This window comes from Pan paniscus, chromosome 7 (genome assembly GCF_029289425.2).
Source record: "Pan paniscus chromosome 7, NHGRI_mPanPan1-v2.0_pri, whole genome shotgun sequence".
Classification (NCBI taxonomy): domain Eukaryota; kingdom Metazoa; phylum Chordata; class Mammalia; order Primates; family Hominidae; genus Pan; species Pan paniscus.
The window spans coordinates 160,843,671-160,860,563 of record NC_073256.2 but is presented as its reverse complement, the minus strand read 5'-3'; the positions used below and the strand labels follow the sequence as shown (position 1 = coordinate 160,860,563).

The window sequence follows — 16,893 nt, the reverse complement described above, 5'->3', positions numbered from 1 at the left end:
TGGGGGAAGGCCATGTCTGGGACCCGGCCTAGAGGTCTGCGGGTGCTGTGGGTGTACCTGGCTGCTGCATGGTGGAGGGGCAGTGAGCGAAGGGGTGCCCAGCAGGAATCACTGGGCACCAGGCAGAAACTTGGCTGGAGGCAGGACTGAGACCTCAGGGTCTGTGCCCAGGGCAGCAGCAGGGTGGACAGAGCCCGGGGGTACAGATGGGATGGCTGCGAGGAGCAATCCGTAAGGAGCCCTCAGGGTGGGGCAGCCCCAGGAAGCTGACCTCAGACTGACAGAGGGACTGGCATCCTTCCTGTGTGTGGGTGAAGAGGCCACAGCTCCCATCACTGGGCTCACACAGGTCTGACCAGTCTTTAATGGGCAGGCAGGTGCTGAGGCAGCCTCCAGCATGAGGCGGGACAGGCATTGCCTGGAGGTCCTCTGGGTGGGGAGGGCATGCTCGGTGCTCGCTGCCAGCTGGAGCCAGGGCTGAGGCGTGCAGGGAGCCTGGCCCTCACGGCCACCCTGGGTGCTTCGAGGATGAGGGCGGAGCTGGCTTGACTGGGGCACAGGGCTGGGGGCAGCCTCCAGTCTTGCCCTGCTGGGCCTTTCGGCTCCAGTTGAGGAGGGGCCGGGGACTGGCCCCTGTGGATGCCGGGGTCTTGCAACCATGCTCCCTCTGGCTCCTTAGAAGCCCCCTGGGGCCCAGCAGGACAGGCCGGCGGTCCCCCTGCAGCAGGGACAGAGACAGACTGTGGTCAGCCACTGCTGGCCTGTCCCCACCTGCAGCCAGTCTGGGAGGGGTGAGAACCACCTGGGAGGGGCTGGCACGTCGGGGGCTTGTTTGGGGGCTCCCATCAGGGTGGCCACATAGCAGGGGCCCATGGCTTTCACCCAACCCTGGGTCAGCCGTGCTGGGTAGAGAAAACCTCTGGGATGGAGCGCCTGGCCCAGAAGCCTCCAGTCTGAGGATCCAGAGGCCCAGTGAGGGGTGGGCTGTAGCATCCTCGGGGTCAGGGCAGGAGCCGCCAGATGGAGGCCACAGCACAGGTGGCCCCTGCCAAGGAGGCGGCCCAGGGAGGGTTACCTGCAGCCCCACCTCCCCTTCCCAATGTTGCTCAAGCATCCAAGGCAGGCCCAGGGCCAGGGTGGTGACAGCAAGCTGGGGACCGCCCCTCTGGGGCCCCAGGGGCTCACCAAGCTGGGCAGCCTAGAGCTGGGCAGCAGCGACACCACCTGCAGGCTGGCGCCCGCCTCTCCCGCAGCCTTCAGCTCCGTCACCACCTCCGCGTGTCTCCACCACCTGCATGGCTGCCCATTCACTGACACAATGTAGTCGCCCTCCTTCAGGCCAGCCGCCTGTGGGGAGACTCGGACGGTGAGGTGGGGACAGGACACCCTGGCTGGCACCAAGGACTCAGCCTCAGGGGGCCGGCGGGGCCCTTACCGCGGCCTGGCTCCCTGGAATGACGGCAGCGATGAGGACAGGCGAGTCTCCCCGAAGCGTGAGGCCAAAGCCGCCCTCTCCTCGGGTCAGGTGGACGGGCCCCACCAGCCGCCACCGGTTCTTGGCTGAGAACACAGACAGGGGCCCCTGGCAGGGGCTCAGAGGTCAGAGGCCCAGCTGGGCCACACACTGAGGAGACCCCGCCTGACTAGCACATCCATCCAACCTGTGCACCAAGGGACACCGTGGGGTTCCACAAGGCGGGTGGGGAGGGCTGGACACCATCAACGGCCTGTCTGAGGCCATGTGCTGGTCAGAGCCACACAGCCCAAGCTGCCCATGCTGGGCGGTGCCTGGGGACGGGTGTGCTCACCAGCCGATGGAAGATGTCAGGCCCCTTCCCCTGGGACAGGCGCGGCATCCTGGCCTCTGGCTTCTGGTGGGTCTTAGCTGAGAGAGTGTAAGAGCAGAGCTAAGCTGGGAGACTGCGGAGACCTGCCTCGGGGATTTTCCAGGGCGCAGGGCATGACCCTGAGTGCACACAGGCCCCACAGGCCCCGCTTCTGACCTCCAGGCCTGGCCACTCCGCAATGGTGGGAGGAGCTGCCCCAGGTGTGCCCTGAACACACGGCCCCCTCTGCCCCAAGTGGCTCCCAAAATCCCTCCCTGAAGTCCCAGCCATGCCTGTCCTGGGTCTGTGGGCTTCCCCTCAGGGTAGGAGGCCAGTGCAGGGAGGGAGGTGCTGAGGAGCGTGGTCATCCCCCAGGCCCTTGAAGGGCCCAGCAGCTCTGTGGGTCCCTGCGATCGTGGCCTGGAAAGTGCTACTGCTGTTTAATTCATCGTGGTGACTGCACCTTTAATGCAATCAGCCTCCCTTTCTCCAGGACGAAGGCCCCCACCCTGGCCGGGGATGCAGCCACCCAGACAGGCCCTGGCTGCTCACGCTGGATGTCCGGGGCCTCGGCAGCCTCACAGAAGTCATCCTCACGGTCGAGCTCCGCATACTTGGCCAGTGAGCGCTGCAGCGTCTGGGAGATCACAGCCCGAAGCAGGTCCACCTCGCGCAGGACGCGGCACAGGGCGTGCAGCCGCAGCGCCTCCTCCTGCCCCAGGATGGCACGCTTCAGGTGTGCCTTGCCTGCACGCGGGGCACTGGGATGTCACACACCATGTGGGCCCGTGGGCCCTGGGACACAGCAGAAGGAGTGGGCAACGCCAGGGCTGCGGGGCTCATCACAGCCACTTTTGTTGGGGGCGCGCGCCACGGGGGTGAGGAGCTGGCTGTGCAGGAGGGCTCTGCCACGTGCAAAGCAGGGGCCAGGGATGAGCTGCTCCCAGCGGTCTCCCACCTGCTCAGAGGCTGCCCAGCACTCCTGGGGCCCCTGCGCTGGGCCGTCACCCATCAGGCACAGGCCATCCAGGGATAGGTAGGTGGCCCAACTCGTCAGCATGGGGACAGCAGGTGGCAAACAGCATGAGGGTGGTGGGGGACACCCTGCCACCGTTGGTGACCACCTGAGCCCCAGGGCACTCCACCCATGGGCGCCTTACCAAGCTGCCTGCGCTCCTCCAGCTCCTGCGGCAGCACAGGGCCTCGGGGCTTAGAGGAGGTGGGGGGCTGCAGGAAGACCTGCTCGTGCGTGGGGAGCTCTCCCTCGGTTGCTGCTGGGGGACAGAGAGGCTGTGAGCCCTGCGCGAGGGGGCCTTGGCAGTACCATGGGCAAGTGCGGTGGGCACTCACGGGAGCCGTTGCAGAGGGCCATGGCTACGTGGTAGTGGGCCAGGGAGCGGAAGTACTCGGCCTTGACATGCACCAGGGCAGTCCAGGAGACAGGCACGTAGTCGTGGACGGGTGGCTGGGCCATGGTCCGGTGCACTAGCCTGTACTCGGCTGCCACCTGCCGATGGACGTGGCAGGCACGCAAGGGCCTCCCGCTCTCCAGGTGGTGCCTGCTTCTCCCTACCCAGCCTCCACCTGCTCCGACCACCATCCCAGCAGCCTCCCTGGCACCTCAGTTCCTGCTGCTTCGTGCCATCCCCTGGAGGCAGAGGCTCGGGTCCCCAGGTTCCTGACCAGCCCCCCCAGGGAGCAGGACAACAGCTGGCTCGGGGCTGACACACAAGGAAGGAGGCGGGAGAGCTCACGCATGCCTGGACCTGGGCTCTGACCCCAGCTCAGCCCCACCCCCTGCATCCTGACACGGGTGCCCGAGCTCACCTGGGCGGCCTCCTGCGCCAGGCACAGCTGGGCCAGGCAGTCTTGGGGAGCCATGGAGGCAGGTGGTGAGAGGCCCTCAAACACACATTCCTGGGCCTGGGCCATCATGAGCTGCTCCAGTGCGCAGAGGGATGCAGCGCTCATGTCTGGGCTCGGCGCATGGGAGAAGTTCTCCCTCAGGAGGCTGAAGGCCCCTGCGGAGGGAGGGGTGCTCACACAGGCAGGGCCCTGTACCTGCCCATCTCTGCCCCATGCAGCACTCAGGGCGGCCAGCTAGGGATGCTCCTGGGACACATATGGACCTGATGTGCTCACTCCCCCTACCTGAGGGACTGACGTCCTAACCACTCCCCAGCTCCTGCCCTGCAAAAGGGGCTCTGCAACACCCTGGCACCGCACCCTGCCCCACGGCGGCCCGGGCCGCCCTCACCAGCAGCCCTCTGGAAGGCCTCCATAGCGCGGCGGGCACCCTCGGCGCAGGAGCGGTCCTGGCGCGCCCCAATCTGCGTGTGGAGGGCACCGATGTTGAAGAGAACGCTGCCCTTCTCGAAGGCCAGGGCACGCTGCTGGGCCGGGACCCCAGTAAGCGAGTCGTACCTGCAGTGTTGGGTCAGGCTGGGTGGAGTTCCCACGGTTCCCGCAGCCGGGCCTCCCCTCCCCAGGGTGCCCCCGCCCGCAGAGCCCCTACCAGTGGAAGAAGAGCCCAAGGCTCCTGGCAGGGGTGAGGAAGCGCGCATCCAGGAAGCACAGCTGGTTGTAATAGGCTGTGAGCAGCTCCAGGCCCGACTCATTCCGGCTGGGGGTCCGCATGGCCTGCAGGGCAGGAGCCGCTGGGCCCCACCGCCCTGGCCCGCCCCACTCACACACACTGCCCTGGGAAGTCCCATGGGCACCAGCACCATGGGGGGCGGGGAGGCAAAGCCAGTGGGGCCCTGGGCAGCCGTGACTCCCGAAGGCCAGCAGCATGCGGCACCGGAGCCACCTGGGAGCCCCTCCACGCCCCCTGGCTGGGTCTGGACACACAGGGCCCCTGGTGCGCCCGTCTCCCCATGTCCTCGAGATGTCTACGCTGAGCTCCTCTGTCTGTTCCTGACTTCAGCTTCAGCCTCTGCATGTGTCTCCCGGGGCTGCAGGAGGGTGGGTGGGCGGGGGAACCACGCACCTGCCGCAGGGCCTCCAGCTCCCTGATTTCTGCCTCGTAGGAGGCACCGTCCTCTCCGAAGTGCACTGAGATCAGCTCCTGATGGGGGGCAGGTGTTGGCATCCACAGTACCCCTGTGCCTGGCCTCCTTCCCTGAGGTCTCCCAACCCACGTTGGGAAAAGACTCACGGTGGAGGGAGGGTCTGTGCCGCAGAGCAGGCTGGCTGCCATGCAGCGTGGGGGCCCTGGGCCCCTCAGTGGAAGCCCCAGAGAAAGGCTGGGGGCCAATGTGTGTGGAGGGGCCTGGTGGGTTGATGCGGGTCGGAGCCCCTGTGGCCCTGGGGTTTCCCCACCCCATCACAGAAGCGGGGCCTGGAGACTCAGCGCTACTTTAACGTGCATTTCCTTATTCATCCCCATGGCCGGGAGGCAGGTGCCATCTGCCACTCAGTGACTTGGACACGGAACACAGTCAGTGGCTCCCGTGGGGCCCTGCCAGGCAGTGCCAGTCTGTTCTAGCTCTCCCCAGGACCCTCATGAGCCAGTGCTGGGTGTGTGGCCCCAAGCCAGTGGTGCCCTCCATGGGTGAGCCTGGACCCTGTGCCCCGGCTGGGGCTTCCAGGCCCCATCCTCCTAGGGCATTGCCCATCCGAGGGTAGGGCCCATGTTCATACCCACTCTATGGGATCAGCCGCAACCTGGGGCGCAGGCACCAGTGCAGGCCCTGAACGCAGCAGAGGCTGGATCCCTGTGGCCATTTCTGCCAGGTCCCTTGTGTCCCTTTTAGCCCTCCCTCCCTCTGGGCCTCAGTTTCCCTATCTGTTCAACCAGACAGCTGGACCAGAAAGCCTCCAAGACCCCCTTGGTCCCAGGGCAGGGCCGTGTATCTCAGAGCTTGGAGGCCAGTACCTACCTTCAGCGGTGTAGACCAGTCCAGCTCCTTGGTCTCCTTCAGGCCCAGGGGGATCATGGGGACAGTGACAGCTTCGCTATAACCAGAAGCATTGACTTCAGACTGTAAGGCCAAACCCTGCTGCCCACGGCAGCCCGGGGTCCACTCCTAGGGCTCTGTGGCACAGGGTGCCTCCCTCCCTCATGGGTGTGCACGTGCGCCTGTGTCCTGGGGGGCATCCTTGCACCTGTGCACCCCCCCCACCGTCCTAAACTGCCCCAAAAGCAAACACACACACACAGAGACACACACATGCGTGCGCACACACAAACACATGCGTGCATACACATGCACAGACACACATGCGCACACACGTATATGCACACACGTGCACAGACACACACACGCGCACACACAGACACACACGCAGACACACACAGACACACGTGCATACACGCACACATACAGGCAAACACACGCGCACATACAAGCAGACATGCACACGCATGCACAGACATGTGCACACACAGACACACGCACACACACAGAGATGCACACACAGACACATGCAGACACACAGACACGCGCACACAGACGCATGCACACACATGCACACACAATGCACACATATACACACACAGAGACACACACACACAGAGATGCACAGACATGCACAGACACGCGCACAGACATGCATGCACACACATGCACACATGCACACACGCACACACACAGACAATGCACACATATACACACAGACACACATGCGTGCACACACATGCACACACACACGCACACGTGCACACACATACACGCATGTGCTGTCCCGGCCCCCACCCGCACCTCCCATGCCGGCCACGGTCCACGCCACCACTGAGCTCCTCCAGCTCCTCCTTCAGCAGCTGCAGGTTGGAGTTGACGTAGCTCAGCTCCAGGGCGACCGTCTCTCTCACCCGGTTGTTGCTGGTGGCTCTGAGGGAGGCCGCGGCAGTTGAAAGCCCAGCCCCAAGGCAGAGCCAAAGGCCCCGTGCCCACTGCAGCCGTCCTGCCAGCTCACCTGTCAAAGCTCCAAGCCCACCCTGCAGAGGACGTCGCTGACAGGGTCTGCCCCCCATGGGTGGGGCAGGGGCAGCAGTGGGATCCGGGGGCTCACAGGTGATGCCCCCTACAGTTCATCACCCCGACCCCAGCACCTGCATGTTCCGACTCTGGCCTGGGGGCACCTCCCTCAGCACCACGGCTTTCTTTGGGGCTCATACAGCCCTCGACAGCACTCAAACATCACTCCTTGGATGGTGGGTGAGAGCCACACCCCTCTCTGTGCCTGCATCAGGGCCTGGCAAAGGGACCGGAGGTCCCCAGGGAAGGCCAGGATGGGGGCAGGGAGGTAGCAGGTGCTAAGGGGACCGAGGGGCACTCACACGCACATGTGTGGCACACAGGCGGCGTGCTCTAAGGAAGAGGCAGCCCAGGTCTTCCACCCCCTCCCAGGTCCCCAACCTTGGGACGCGCCGTCACCTGCCACAGCTCAGCCTCAACCATGCCTCTTCTGAGAAGCCCCCACGTGCACTGTTGGGGCTTCCCAAGCTGCACACCCGGCAGGGACACTGGTTTCCTGGCACCTCCCGCCCAGCACAGAGGCCCATGGAGGCAGGTCTGTGAGGGTCATGGCTGAGCATCACGTGTACTACGTGCCCACCAGGACCCAGCTGCTCATGCACCTGTCTCTGTGACCCGGCCATGGGGCAGACATCTGCCTGCGTGGCTGTCCTGCCCCCTTCACCCAGGTGGGCCCTGCTCCCGGGACCGGGCAGCCTCAAGCACTGACCTGTAGAGGTTCTCAGCGCCCGTCCGCATCTGCAGCTCCTTGTCAATCTGCTGGTGAATCTGGGCCCTGCGGCTCTGCAGCTGGCCGCACTGGATCTGCGTCAGGGAGTCACAGCCCTGCAGGGAGGCCACAGGCGATCACAGCCCGACCCCGTGGCGCCCGCACCAGGCTGCGCCTCGCCAGCCACTGAGAGGAGTGCATCCTGCCCATGGGTAACGGGATGGTCACCATGGGCTGGGGCTGGAGCTGGCCTCACAGGGAGGGGCTGGACAGAACTAGTGTGAACACGGGCCTGGCCAGAGCAGGACAGGAGGCAGTCAATGCAGAAGGACGTGGTCGGCGGGGGAAGCTGCTGACTCGTGATGGGGGTCAGCGGGGGAGGCTGGCACCTGCCAAGGACACCAGAAGCCAGGGTCTCACCAGGCAGCCTGGACAAGTAGGGGCTCCGGGAGCCCTGCAGGAGGCGGCCCACTGCTCCTCACAGCCTTCCTTCTGCGCTTCTGGATTTCATTCTGGATCCCCCCCTTGCCCCTCCCAATTTTTTTCCCATCCAACTCACCCACGCCTCCCAATCATTCCCATGTGGGTTTAGGCGTGGGCTCAAAGGACAGGGTCCCTGAGGCTCTGGGGGCGGCCACTGGCCCCCGATGGTTGGTGCAGAGGCTGCGGTCTGACTTTGGGAATGGTTCTCGAAGCGAACGCACACCCGTGCCCTCCCTATCCACAGAGAAATGACTCTGAGCCTTGCACCCGGACTGCAGACCCGCGGCCCTGCCCAGCACCAGCCATGGCGAAAGAGCGGGGCGTGCCCGGCGGGGCCCCTTCTGGACTTTGATGGCTCCTGTGTCGTCAGTGGTGCCAGCGTGCTGGAGCTTACATTTCACTCTAGGGCGATCCAGTTTCATGCCTCAGCCCACCCCACCCTTGTGGTGTTGGGGTCCTGCCCACATGATCCTCACGTGTCCCTCCCTCTCACCATGGCCTCCCAACCCCTACTCTTCCCCATGGCCATGTGGGAATGCCTGGGTCTCCACCCGGACAAGATTATTTGCAGCTACCTGTGGCTGTCCCCTGGGTGGGCTCCCAGGCGTGGGCTGGCTGGCTTGCCTCTCCAGCACGCACTCCTTCCATGCTTTGAGACCCACAATGCTGCTCAGGGCTCGCTGCTCAGGGACACTGACTCCCACCCAGCCCTGGGGCGAGCCTGGTCTGAGTCAGGCGTGGCCAACCTGGCCATTTCTGCCAGTCAGCAGCAAGACAAGGCCTCTGGTGGCTCCTGGGACTGCTTCCTGCCCTTGTCGGGAGACAGGACCTCTTCTTCCCCAGGACCTTGTGGCGTCTGAAGGTGAATCTTGCCACCATGAAACTGACCTACCACTGCATGAAGCTGCGGATTCACGGGGCCAACGTGCACACACACTGGGTCTTCCCCTCTGTGGACCCGACACCCTCTCCACGCACACACGTCTCTCAGGCCTTCCCGTCTTCCCCGTAAAGAGCTCACACGTGTTTTCCTGGGTTTTCTCCTAGATATCTGGAGAGAGTTCTTTTTGCTAATGTGAACGAGATCTTTGTGTGCATTTTAATTAGTTTATTCCCATTATACAGGAATGATTTGATTTCTTAGACAGAAGGCCTGCTCGTCCAGCCCCCCAAAATCACAGCAGCCAGCTGAGCGGGTGACTATCTATTATGGGTGAATTGTGTCCCCACAAAAGACAGGTTCAAGTCCTAACTCCCAGTACCTGTGACTGCAATTTTTCTAGAAATAGGGTCTTTGCAGATATAATGAGTTAAGATGAGGCCACCCTGGAGTAGGGGGTCCTTAATTGCAGTGACAAGGGTCCTTATACGAGGTGGGGAATTTGAATGCAGTCACATGGAGGTGGCCATGGGAAGGCAGAGACAGAGACTGGAGGATGAGGCACCGTCCCCTGGAACCCACACCATCCCCCAAGCCCCCGCACCATCCCCTGGAACCCGCGCCATCCCCAAACCCCCACACCATCCCCTGGAACCCACGCCATCCCCAAACCCCCGCCCTGTCCCCTGGAACCCATGCCATCCCCAAACCCCCACACCGTCCCCTGGAACCCACGCCATCCCCCAAACCCCCGCCCCGTCCCCTGGAACCCACGCCATCCCCAAACCCCCACACCGCCCCCTGGAACCCACGCCATCCCCCAAACCCCCGCCCCATCCCCTGGAACCCACGCCATCCCCCAACCCCCACACCGTCCCCTGGAACCCAGGCCATCCCCAAACCCCCACACCGTCCCCTGGAACCCACGCCATCCCCAAACCCCCACACCGTCCCCTGGAACCCACGCCATCCCCCAACCCCCACACCGTCCCCTGGAACCCACGCCATCCCCCAAACCCCCGCCCCGTCCCCTGGAACCCACGCCATCCCCCAAACCCCCGCCCCATCCCCTGGAACCCACGCCATCCCCCAACCCCCACACCGTCCCCTGGAACCCAGGCCATCCCCAAACCCCCACACCGTCCCCTGGAACCCACGCCATCCCCAAACCCCCACACCGTCCCCTGGAACCCACGCCATCCCCCAACCCCCACACCGTCCCCTGGAACCCACGCCATCCCCCAAACCCCCACCCCGTCCCCTGGAACCCACGCCATCCCCCAAACCCCCGCCCCATCCCCTGGAACCCACGCCATCCCCCAACCCCCACACCGTCCCCTGGAACCCAGGCCATCCCCAAACCCCCACACCGTCCCCTGGAACCCACGCCATCCCCAAACCCCCACACCGTCCCCTGGAACCCACGCCATCCCCCAAACCCCCGCCCCGTCCCCTGGAACCCACGCCATCCCCCAAACCCCCGCCCCATCCCCTGGAACCCACGCCATCCCCAAACCCCCGCCCTGTCCCCTGGAACCCACGCCATCCCCCAAACCCCCACACCGTCCCCTGGAACCCACGCCATCCCCCAAACCCCCACACCGTCCCCTGGAACCCACGCCATCCCTCAAACCCCCGCCCCGTCCCCTGGAACCCACGCCATCCCCCAAACCCCCGCCCCGTCCCCCAACCCCCACACCGTCCCCTGGAACCCGCGCCATCCCCCAAACCCCTGCACCATCCCCTGGAACCCGCACCGTCCCCCAAACCCCTGCATCTTCCCCCAGACACCTGTGCCATCCCCCAAACCCCTGCGCCATCTGCTGGACACCCGCACCATCCCCCAGACACCTGTGCCATCCCCCAAACCCCTGCGCCATCTGCTGGACACCCGCACCATCCCCCAGACACCTGTACCATCCCCCATACCCCTGCGCCATCTGCTGGACACCCGTGCCATCCCCTGGACACCTAGGCCGGCAGCCTCCTGCTGAGTGCTGGGGTGAGGGAGCCTGACGGAGGTCCCTGAACTGAAGATGAGTCGGCGCTTAGGGGCTGGAGGGAGGGACATAGGCGGCTGGAGGGAGGGACACAGGCGGCCAGAGGGAGGGACACAGGCGGCCAGAGGGAGGGACACAGGCGGCCGGAGGGAGGGACACAGGCGGCTGGAGGGAGGGACACAGGCGGCTGGAGGGAGGGACACAGGCGGCTGGAAGGAGGGTGTGCCGGCCCAGGACCCTGGCCTCCCCCAGCCCAGCCCTGCCCCCGTGGACACCACCCAGCAGCGGACGGGCCGACGTGCACTTGGGAACCCTCACCCTGCTCCCGTTTCTCACTCCCGCCTCCTCCAGAAAAGAAATTCCCTCCAGAGCTGCTTCAGGGACTTAGGTGGGAGAGGCCCACAGGTGGGAGAGGGGCATGGGCGCCTCAGATCTGAGAAGCTCCCTGAACCTGAGGCCCGCCCACCCCCGCCTCCCATCCCTACCTTTCCCACCGGCGCTACCACCTCGAGGGCCTCTGCCCAGTACCTAGGAGACCCCCGTGCCACCCACCGCAGCTACACCCCCTCCCCGCAAAGGCCCCGCTGCAAGGTTCCAGCAGCTTTAAGGGCTCTGGCTGTGCGACGGGCATCAGACACCCAGCCAGGTCCCTGCTCCCCTCCTGGCCCCAGGAGAGCTGCGGGGAGCCTGGCCCCTTGGAGCCCCACAGGCACCTGCTGTGGGCCTGGTCCATTCCTCGGCCTCCCTACCTGCAGTGCTCCCTGCAGGCCAAGTGACTTCCCGGCCTACAGGCGGAGGAGCAGACCCAAGCCGGACCTTTGAGGCTGGGTAGACCTTGGAGGTGGGCGGCCCATGCCCCACTTTCCACACTGGGCTGAAGGTTGAGCCCAGTGGAAGGGGTGTAGACACAGGCGTTCAGGCCCCTGCTCCTGCTACAACCTCCCACCCTCTGGAGACAAAGGTGACCTGGAGCTCCCCACCCCCACCTCCACGGTGCCCTGACACCCCACTGTGGCCATTTCCGCCTTGCATTAGGAAAGGACAGAGAGGCTGTGGTCTGTGGGGGTCCCGAGAGGCAGCCACACATGAAGGGCCTGGCCATGCCTTGTTGGAGAGGGACGAAGAACAGAGAAACAGCCCCCTAACCCTGACACTGGGGCTCCTCTGCCCAGGAGGAAACAGTGTGGCCCTGGCCAGAGTGGGGCTGACCTGGGGATGGGCAAAAGGCAGAGATAGTTATCCCAGCCCAGGTCTGGGAACAGCAAAACATCAGAGCAGGGCCAGACCTCCACTCTCCCCCAGGATCCCCTGGCCCTGGGCCAGGCAGTCCCCAGGGAGAGGTCACCCACCTGGAGCAAACCAGCTTTTTCCCTTCAGAGCCCTGGCCCTGGGCACCCTGTATGCTGACAGCCACCCATCTCAGGTACCCCTCTCCTCTGCCCCCACTGAAGTCTCACCTGAATGCAAGAACTGGAAGCCCCAGGAGGGTGGAAGCCCAGCACCCACCTGACCCACCATCTCTGCCCCCCACTGATGAGGGAACAGAATTCAAAGGGCATTGCTGCACAGGGGTCTCCTGGGACACAGGGCTATAAGCAGCATGCACGCCAGAAGAATCATAGACTGGCCACTCACGGCAGGGACTCCCACTCTCTCTGATGCTCCCTGGGGTACCCAGGCACTGGTGGTTCCTGAGCACCCCTCTTCCTGGAGCCCAATCTACCTGGGCAGGGGCCTGGGAATCTGTAACCAGCACCCAGAGGGTGCTCCTGTCCAGCCAGGCTGGGGAACCTCAGGCTGACCCACTCGGCATGCTGGAGACCAGGTGAGGGGAGCACAGCCACCCTGCCCACCTGCTGCTCCAACGCTCTCCCTCCGCAGCCTGCTCCCCCTTCTCCCACTGGCCTCCCCAGGAAACCATAGAACCTTCTGCATACAGCCAGGCTGTATTCCCTGTGGTCCTCCCCCGGGAGCCCCTGCAGCCCCTGCGGGAGGGACGGCAGCTGGGTTGGCCACCCTGGGCCGTGCCAGGCTTCTCCCCTTCCCAGCTTGGCAGCCTTGGCCACTTACTCACCCTGTTCCTCAGACGGGCTGAGGCCCAGGGCTTGGGAGGCACCAATGGCAGGACTCCAGCTGTAGCGCTGGCCCTGGCACCAGGTAAGCGCTTGCCGGAAGCCTGCTCTCATCACGCCTGGGGCAAATACAAGTCACCCAGACCTGTCCACAGGGCCTCAGGCCCAGGTGTGGCCTCTAAGTGGATGAATGACCGACCCCTGACCCACTGAACTCTGAGCTTTAGGGCCAGTTTGGGGGCCAGCCTGATGGGGGTGGAACAGGCCTCACTCTAGCCCGGCAGCAGGCATCAGGGAAGACTTTCCAGATGGCAGGACAGCCTGAGTGGTGCGCGTGTGACACAGGGCCTGCCTCCGCCCCACTGCCACCTCCCACGGGCCCCTCCCCAGTACCCTGACTGTGGGGTCATTTCTGGACGCTGCGAGAGACACGGCAGCCTGGAAACAGCTTCTCCCCGACTTTCCAAGGTGGCAGCCCAGGGAGGGCCAGGACAGGGAGCCCAGGCACAGCCCCCAGCCTGAAAAGCGTCACCTCCGGAGCCCTCTGGGACATCTTGTTTGTACAGCCTCCCAAACATTCCACCCAAAACAACATGTGCCGTCCCAGGCCACCTGCAGGCATGGCCGCCCTGACAGAGCGAGTTCACAGGGGGCAGGCACAGGCTGCCTCTTTCCCTCCAGTGCCCAGGAGGTGCTGCAGCCTCTGGCACGCCTCGGGGTGGGCAAGAAGGGCGTCCTTGAGGGCTACAGTCAGCATCACCAGCCCAGTGACCTGAAGCCAAACCCTGGCTGATAGCACCGCCTCCTCCTCTAGGAGACCTAACCCCAAACACCAAAGCCGAGTAGAACCAGCCCAGGGACAACGCAGTCCGACGTCCCAGAGGGGAGGAGGGCGGCGCGCTATCAAAGGCTCACCCGGGGCGAGGAGCAGGAGCAGCCCCCGGCTGAAAGCCCGTGGCGGGTGTGGGCGCCCAGGGCCTGGCAGGAGGACTGGGGCAGCCTCGAGCTGGTCCGCAGGGAACAAGCAGGCTCTGGGCTGCAGAGCAAGGCCCACAGACGTCCCCTCCTTCCCGGGCACAGACTCAGCAGGTCTCCATAGCCCTGCCCACCCCTCCCACTTGCCCAGTCAGCACCCCGGGTTAGGGGCTTCAGAAGGGAAGGAGGTTTGGGAAGTGAGAAGAGGCCAGCCGGGAAGACCTCTCTCGGTTTCCCATACCCAGGAGGCTTCGCTGCCCGCTGCTACCAGTGCACCCAATGGGCACGCAGTTCCTGAGCGGGTGCAGAGGGAGGACCGAACTAGGGAAGGAGGCTGTACAGGTGCCGGAAAGGAACACGATGGCCGGTGTGGGGAGGGCGCTCACAGAGCCCAGCCCCACATCCGCCCAGACGGGGGCCACGAGGAGGGCGTCCCCCCAACCCGCTTCAGCGGTGAGGATGATCCAGACTTTGGCTGCCCGCATTTCCCGGCTCACATGAGTGGCCTGGAAGCACCTCCACCGAGCTCAGAGGAGGAGGGACGCAGGCTCTGGCCTCAGTTTCCCTGCCTGCGTCCGGGCCGAATGAGACGTAGGAGGGGGGCGCCCGGAACGCGCCTCGAGGGGGGGCAGGAAAAGGCCGGGATTCCGGGCCCCTCCTCCCGCCGCCGCGCCAGTTCTGCGCACCTGCAGCCGCGGGCTCTCCTCGCCGGCGCCGGCGCCGTCCGGCCTCTCCTCCAGGATCATCGCCGCGCCCGCCGCGCTGGGGGTCCCTCGGGGTCAGCCAGCCCGCCGCTCGCGCAGCGCTCCGCAGCCGGGCCAGGGCCGCCCGCACCACCTGGGCCGCGGGCTCCTGAGTGCCCGCGCCGGTCCCCGACTGTCCCTCCTGAGTGGGGGCGGCCCGCGGCGCGGCTGGGCGGGGCACGGGTCTGGCGTGCGAACTGGCCATTGCCCAATAGGCGGCAATGCCGCTTCGACGGACAGCTACATCTGCCAACCAGAGTTCCAGGAAGGCGGGCTCTGGACGCCCTGCCCCGCCCGCCCGCGGGACGGTAACCCCTGGCAACCGCGGCCGGAACGCCCGCGGCTGGCTGGCAGGTTGTACTGCGCATGCGCCGCGGCGGCCGCTGAGCGTGCGGGAGAAGTTCGGGAAACGGAGAAAAAAACTATACGGAACGTCCCAAGCTGAGAGTCAGGGCGGACCTGGACTCGGCGCGCCTAGCTCCTCGGCTCCCTTTGCGGGGACTCCAGGAGTCTGCCCGCTCGCGCCGTTTCGTCCTGTCACCCCGGCAACGGGACCCTCTAAGAGGCTTGTTCCAAAAATGTTCACAATGGGGTTTTTAAAAACGGTTTTGTTAGGGACAAGTGCTTGTGTGAGTCCTCCGACAATGCCTGCTTTCTTCTCTCTGCCCGCGGAGCGGAGGCTCCAGGCCTGGCCCCAGTCCGAGGCGCCTCTGTCGGTGTCGTCCTGCTTCCAAAACCGGCCTCCAGAACCCGCCTCCTTCCAGAACCTCCGTCCAGAACCCGCCTCCCTCCAGAACCTCCGTACAGAACCCACATCCTTCTAGCACCTGCCTCTGGAACCCACGTGCTTTCAGAACTACCTGTTTGTAGAACTTGTTTCCAGAACGAACCTGCTTTCCGAATCTCTTTACTTCCAGAGCTTGTTTCCTGGACTGACCTATTTTCAGAACCTACTTTCAGAACCAGCTTGCCTCTAGGACCACCTGCTTGGAGAACTGGCCTGCAGCCCCAGGACTGGACGACTTGAGCCTGCACAGCTCCCTGCGGGGCTCACCTGGCTGTGTGTGTCCTTCCGGGCCTTCCATACTTCCCTAGGTGTCTGGTGACTCCGGAGCCCGCTCGGATTTCGTGTGGGTCTCGCCTCAGCTCAGAACACACCCTTTGAAGAGCAGGAAGGCCAGGGCACAGGCGGTAACCACGGCTCCTGGTCATCAAGTTCCTCTGAAGCCCAGGCCTTGTCCACGTTCACTGCCCCACCACAGGCCCAGCGGAGCCTTGGAGCTGAGCCCTGGGATCATTCTGGTGCCTGTGCTCCCGGCTCCGCAACAAGCACACATGAGCCTGTCATCCCCAGATCTAAATCCTGAAGGCTAAGCTCCGTGGTCTGCCGCAGCCATCTGCAGCAGGCCCCTCCCAGCAACAGCCTTCTCATAAGGCCCCTGCCAGCCACGCGAAACCTCCTGGCTAGGGCCTGTCTTCCACTCCTGGCCTTTTGAGACAGGGCCTCACTCTGTTCCCCAGGCCGGAGTGCAGTGGTACGATCACAGCTCACTGCAGCCTCCACCTCCTGGGCTCATGTGATCCTCCCACCTCAGCCTCCTGAAAAGCTGGGACTACAGGCTTGCACCACCACACCCGGCTAATTTTTGTATATTTTGTAGAGACAGGGTTTCACCACATTGCCCAGGCCCAGGCTGGTCTCAAACTTCTGGGCTCAAGCAATTCATCTGCCTCAACCTCCCAAAAGTGCTGGGATTACAGGGATGAGCCACCACACCCGGCTTTTTTTTTTCTTTCTCCTGGCCTTTTGGGCCCTTGAAGTGTCTGCTCCCTGGGAGCCCTTCAGCTTGTCGTCCACCTGGTGGGTTCCCACCCGTCCTTCTCACTTCTGCCTGAATCACACAGGCTACATGAGACCTTCACCCACCCCCTTCGCCAGCAGCTCTGTGGTTCAAGTTTCCTCAAGGGCAGGGGCTCCTGGCCATCTTACCTGTGGGCCTGAGCATGGGCCGATGCTTCCAAAGTTCACACTGGGTGCACTTGTGTGGGGACTCCCATGTGAGTCATCTCCTTGCAGGCTGCCAAGGTCCTGTACAGCAGAGACCCCAACCCTCTTAGCAGTCTTCAGAGTCGGCTATGTGTACAGGAGGCATTACCATATCAGTGACTGTCAGCAAGCATGTGTGACTGAAATGGTATCCAGTTCTTACGTATTTGTTTTGCAGG

General features: G+C 64.4%; 1 protein-coding gene across 4 annotated transcripts; it reads right to left on the bottom strand.

Moving 5' to 3' along the window:
• Positions 1 to 332: 332 nt before the first annotated feature.
• RHPN1 (rhophilin Rho GTPase binding protein 1) lies at positions 333 to 14,823 on the bottom strand. 4 transcript variants are annotated; one of them, XM_034966794.3, is made up of 15 exons: positions 14,611 to 14,823; positions 7,515 to 7,630; positions 6,530 to 6,658; positions 5,708 to 5,783; positions 4,816 to 4,893; positions 4,342 to 4,466; positions 4,084 to 4,250; positions 3,654 to 3,847; positions 3,177 to 3,333; positions 2,987 to 3,100; positions 2,379 to 2,573; positions 1,809 to 1,885; positions 1,436 to 1,582; positions 1,186 to 1,347; positions 333 to 718 (listed from the first exon to the last, which is right to left on the bottom strand). In XM_034966794.3, exons 1-15 carry the CDS (start codon positions 14,668 to 14,670, stop codon positions 503 to 505), a joined length of 2,013 nt encoding a protein of 670 aa, XP_034822685.2. In that variant the 5' UTR covers positions 14,671 to 14,823; the 3' UTR covers positions 333 to 502. The 4 variants fall into 4 exon arrangements, with proteins under 4 accessions (XP_034822685.2, XP_034822687.2, XP_034822686.2 ...); XM_034966796.3 differs by having other exon boundaries at positions 7,515 to 7,609; XM_034966795.3 differs by having other exon boundaries at positions 2,987 to 3,097; positions 14,611 to 14,822.
• Between the last annotated feature and the right edge of the window lie 2,070 nt (positions 14,824 to 16,893).

What these genes read in the sequence shown, in the direction of transcription:
- RHPN1 (XM_034966794.3), bottom strand. Translation starts at nt 14,670, where the DNA reads ATGATCCTGGAGGAGAGGCCGGACGGCGCCGGCGCCGGCGAGGAGAGC. An exon ending in CGAGGCCCCGGACATCCAGC is followed by an intron (nt 1,886 to 2,378) that starts GTGAGCAGCCAG and finishes ACACTCTCTCAG; the next exon opens with CTAAGACCCACCAGAAGCCA. An exon ending in TTCCAGGGAGCCAGGCCGCG is followed by an intron (nt 1,348 to 1,435) that starts GTAAGGGCCCCG and finishes GTCTCCCCACAG; the next exon opens with GCGGCTGGCCTGAAGGAGGG.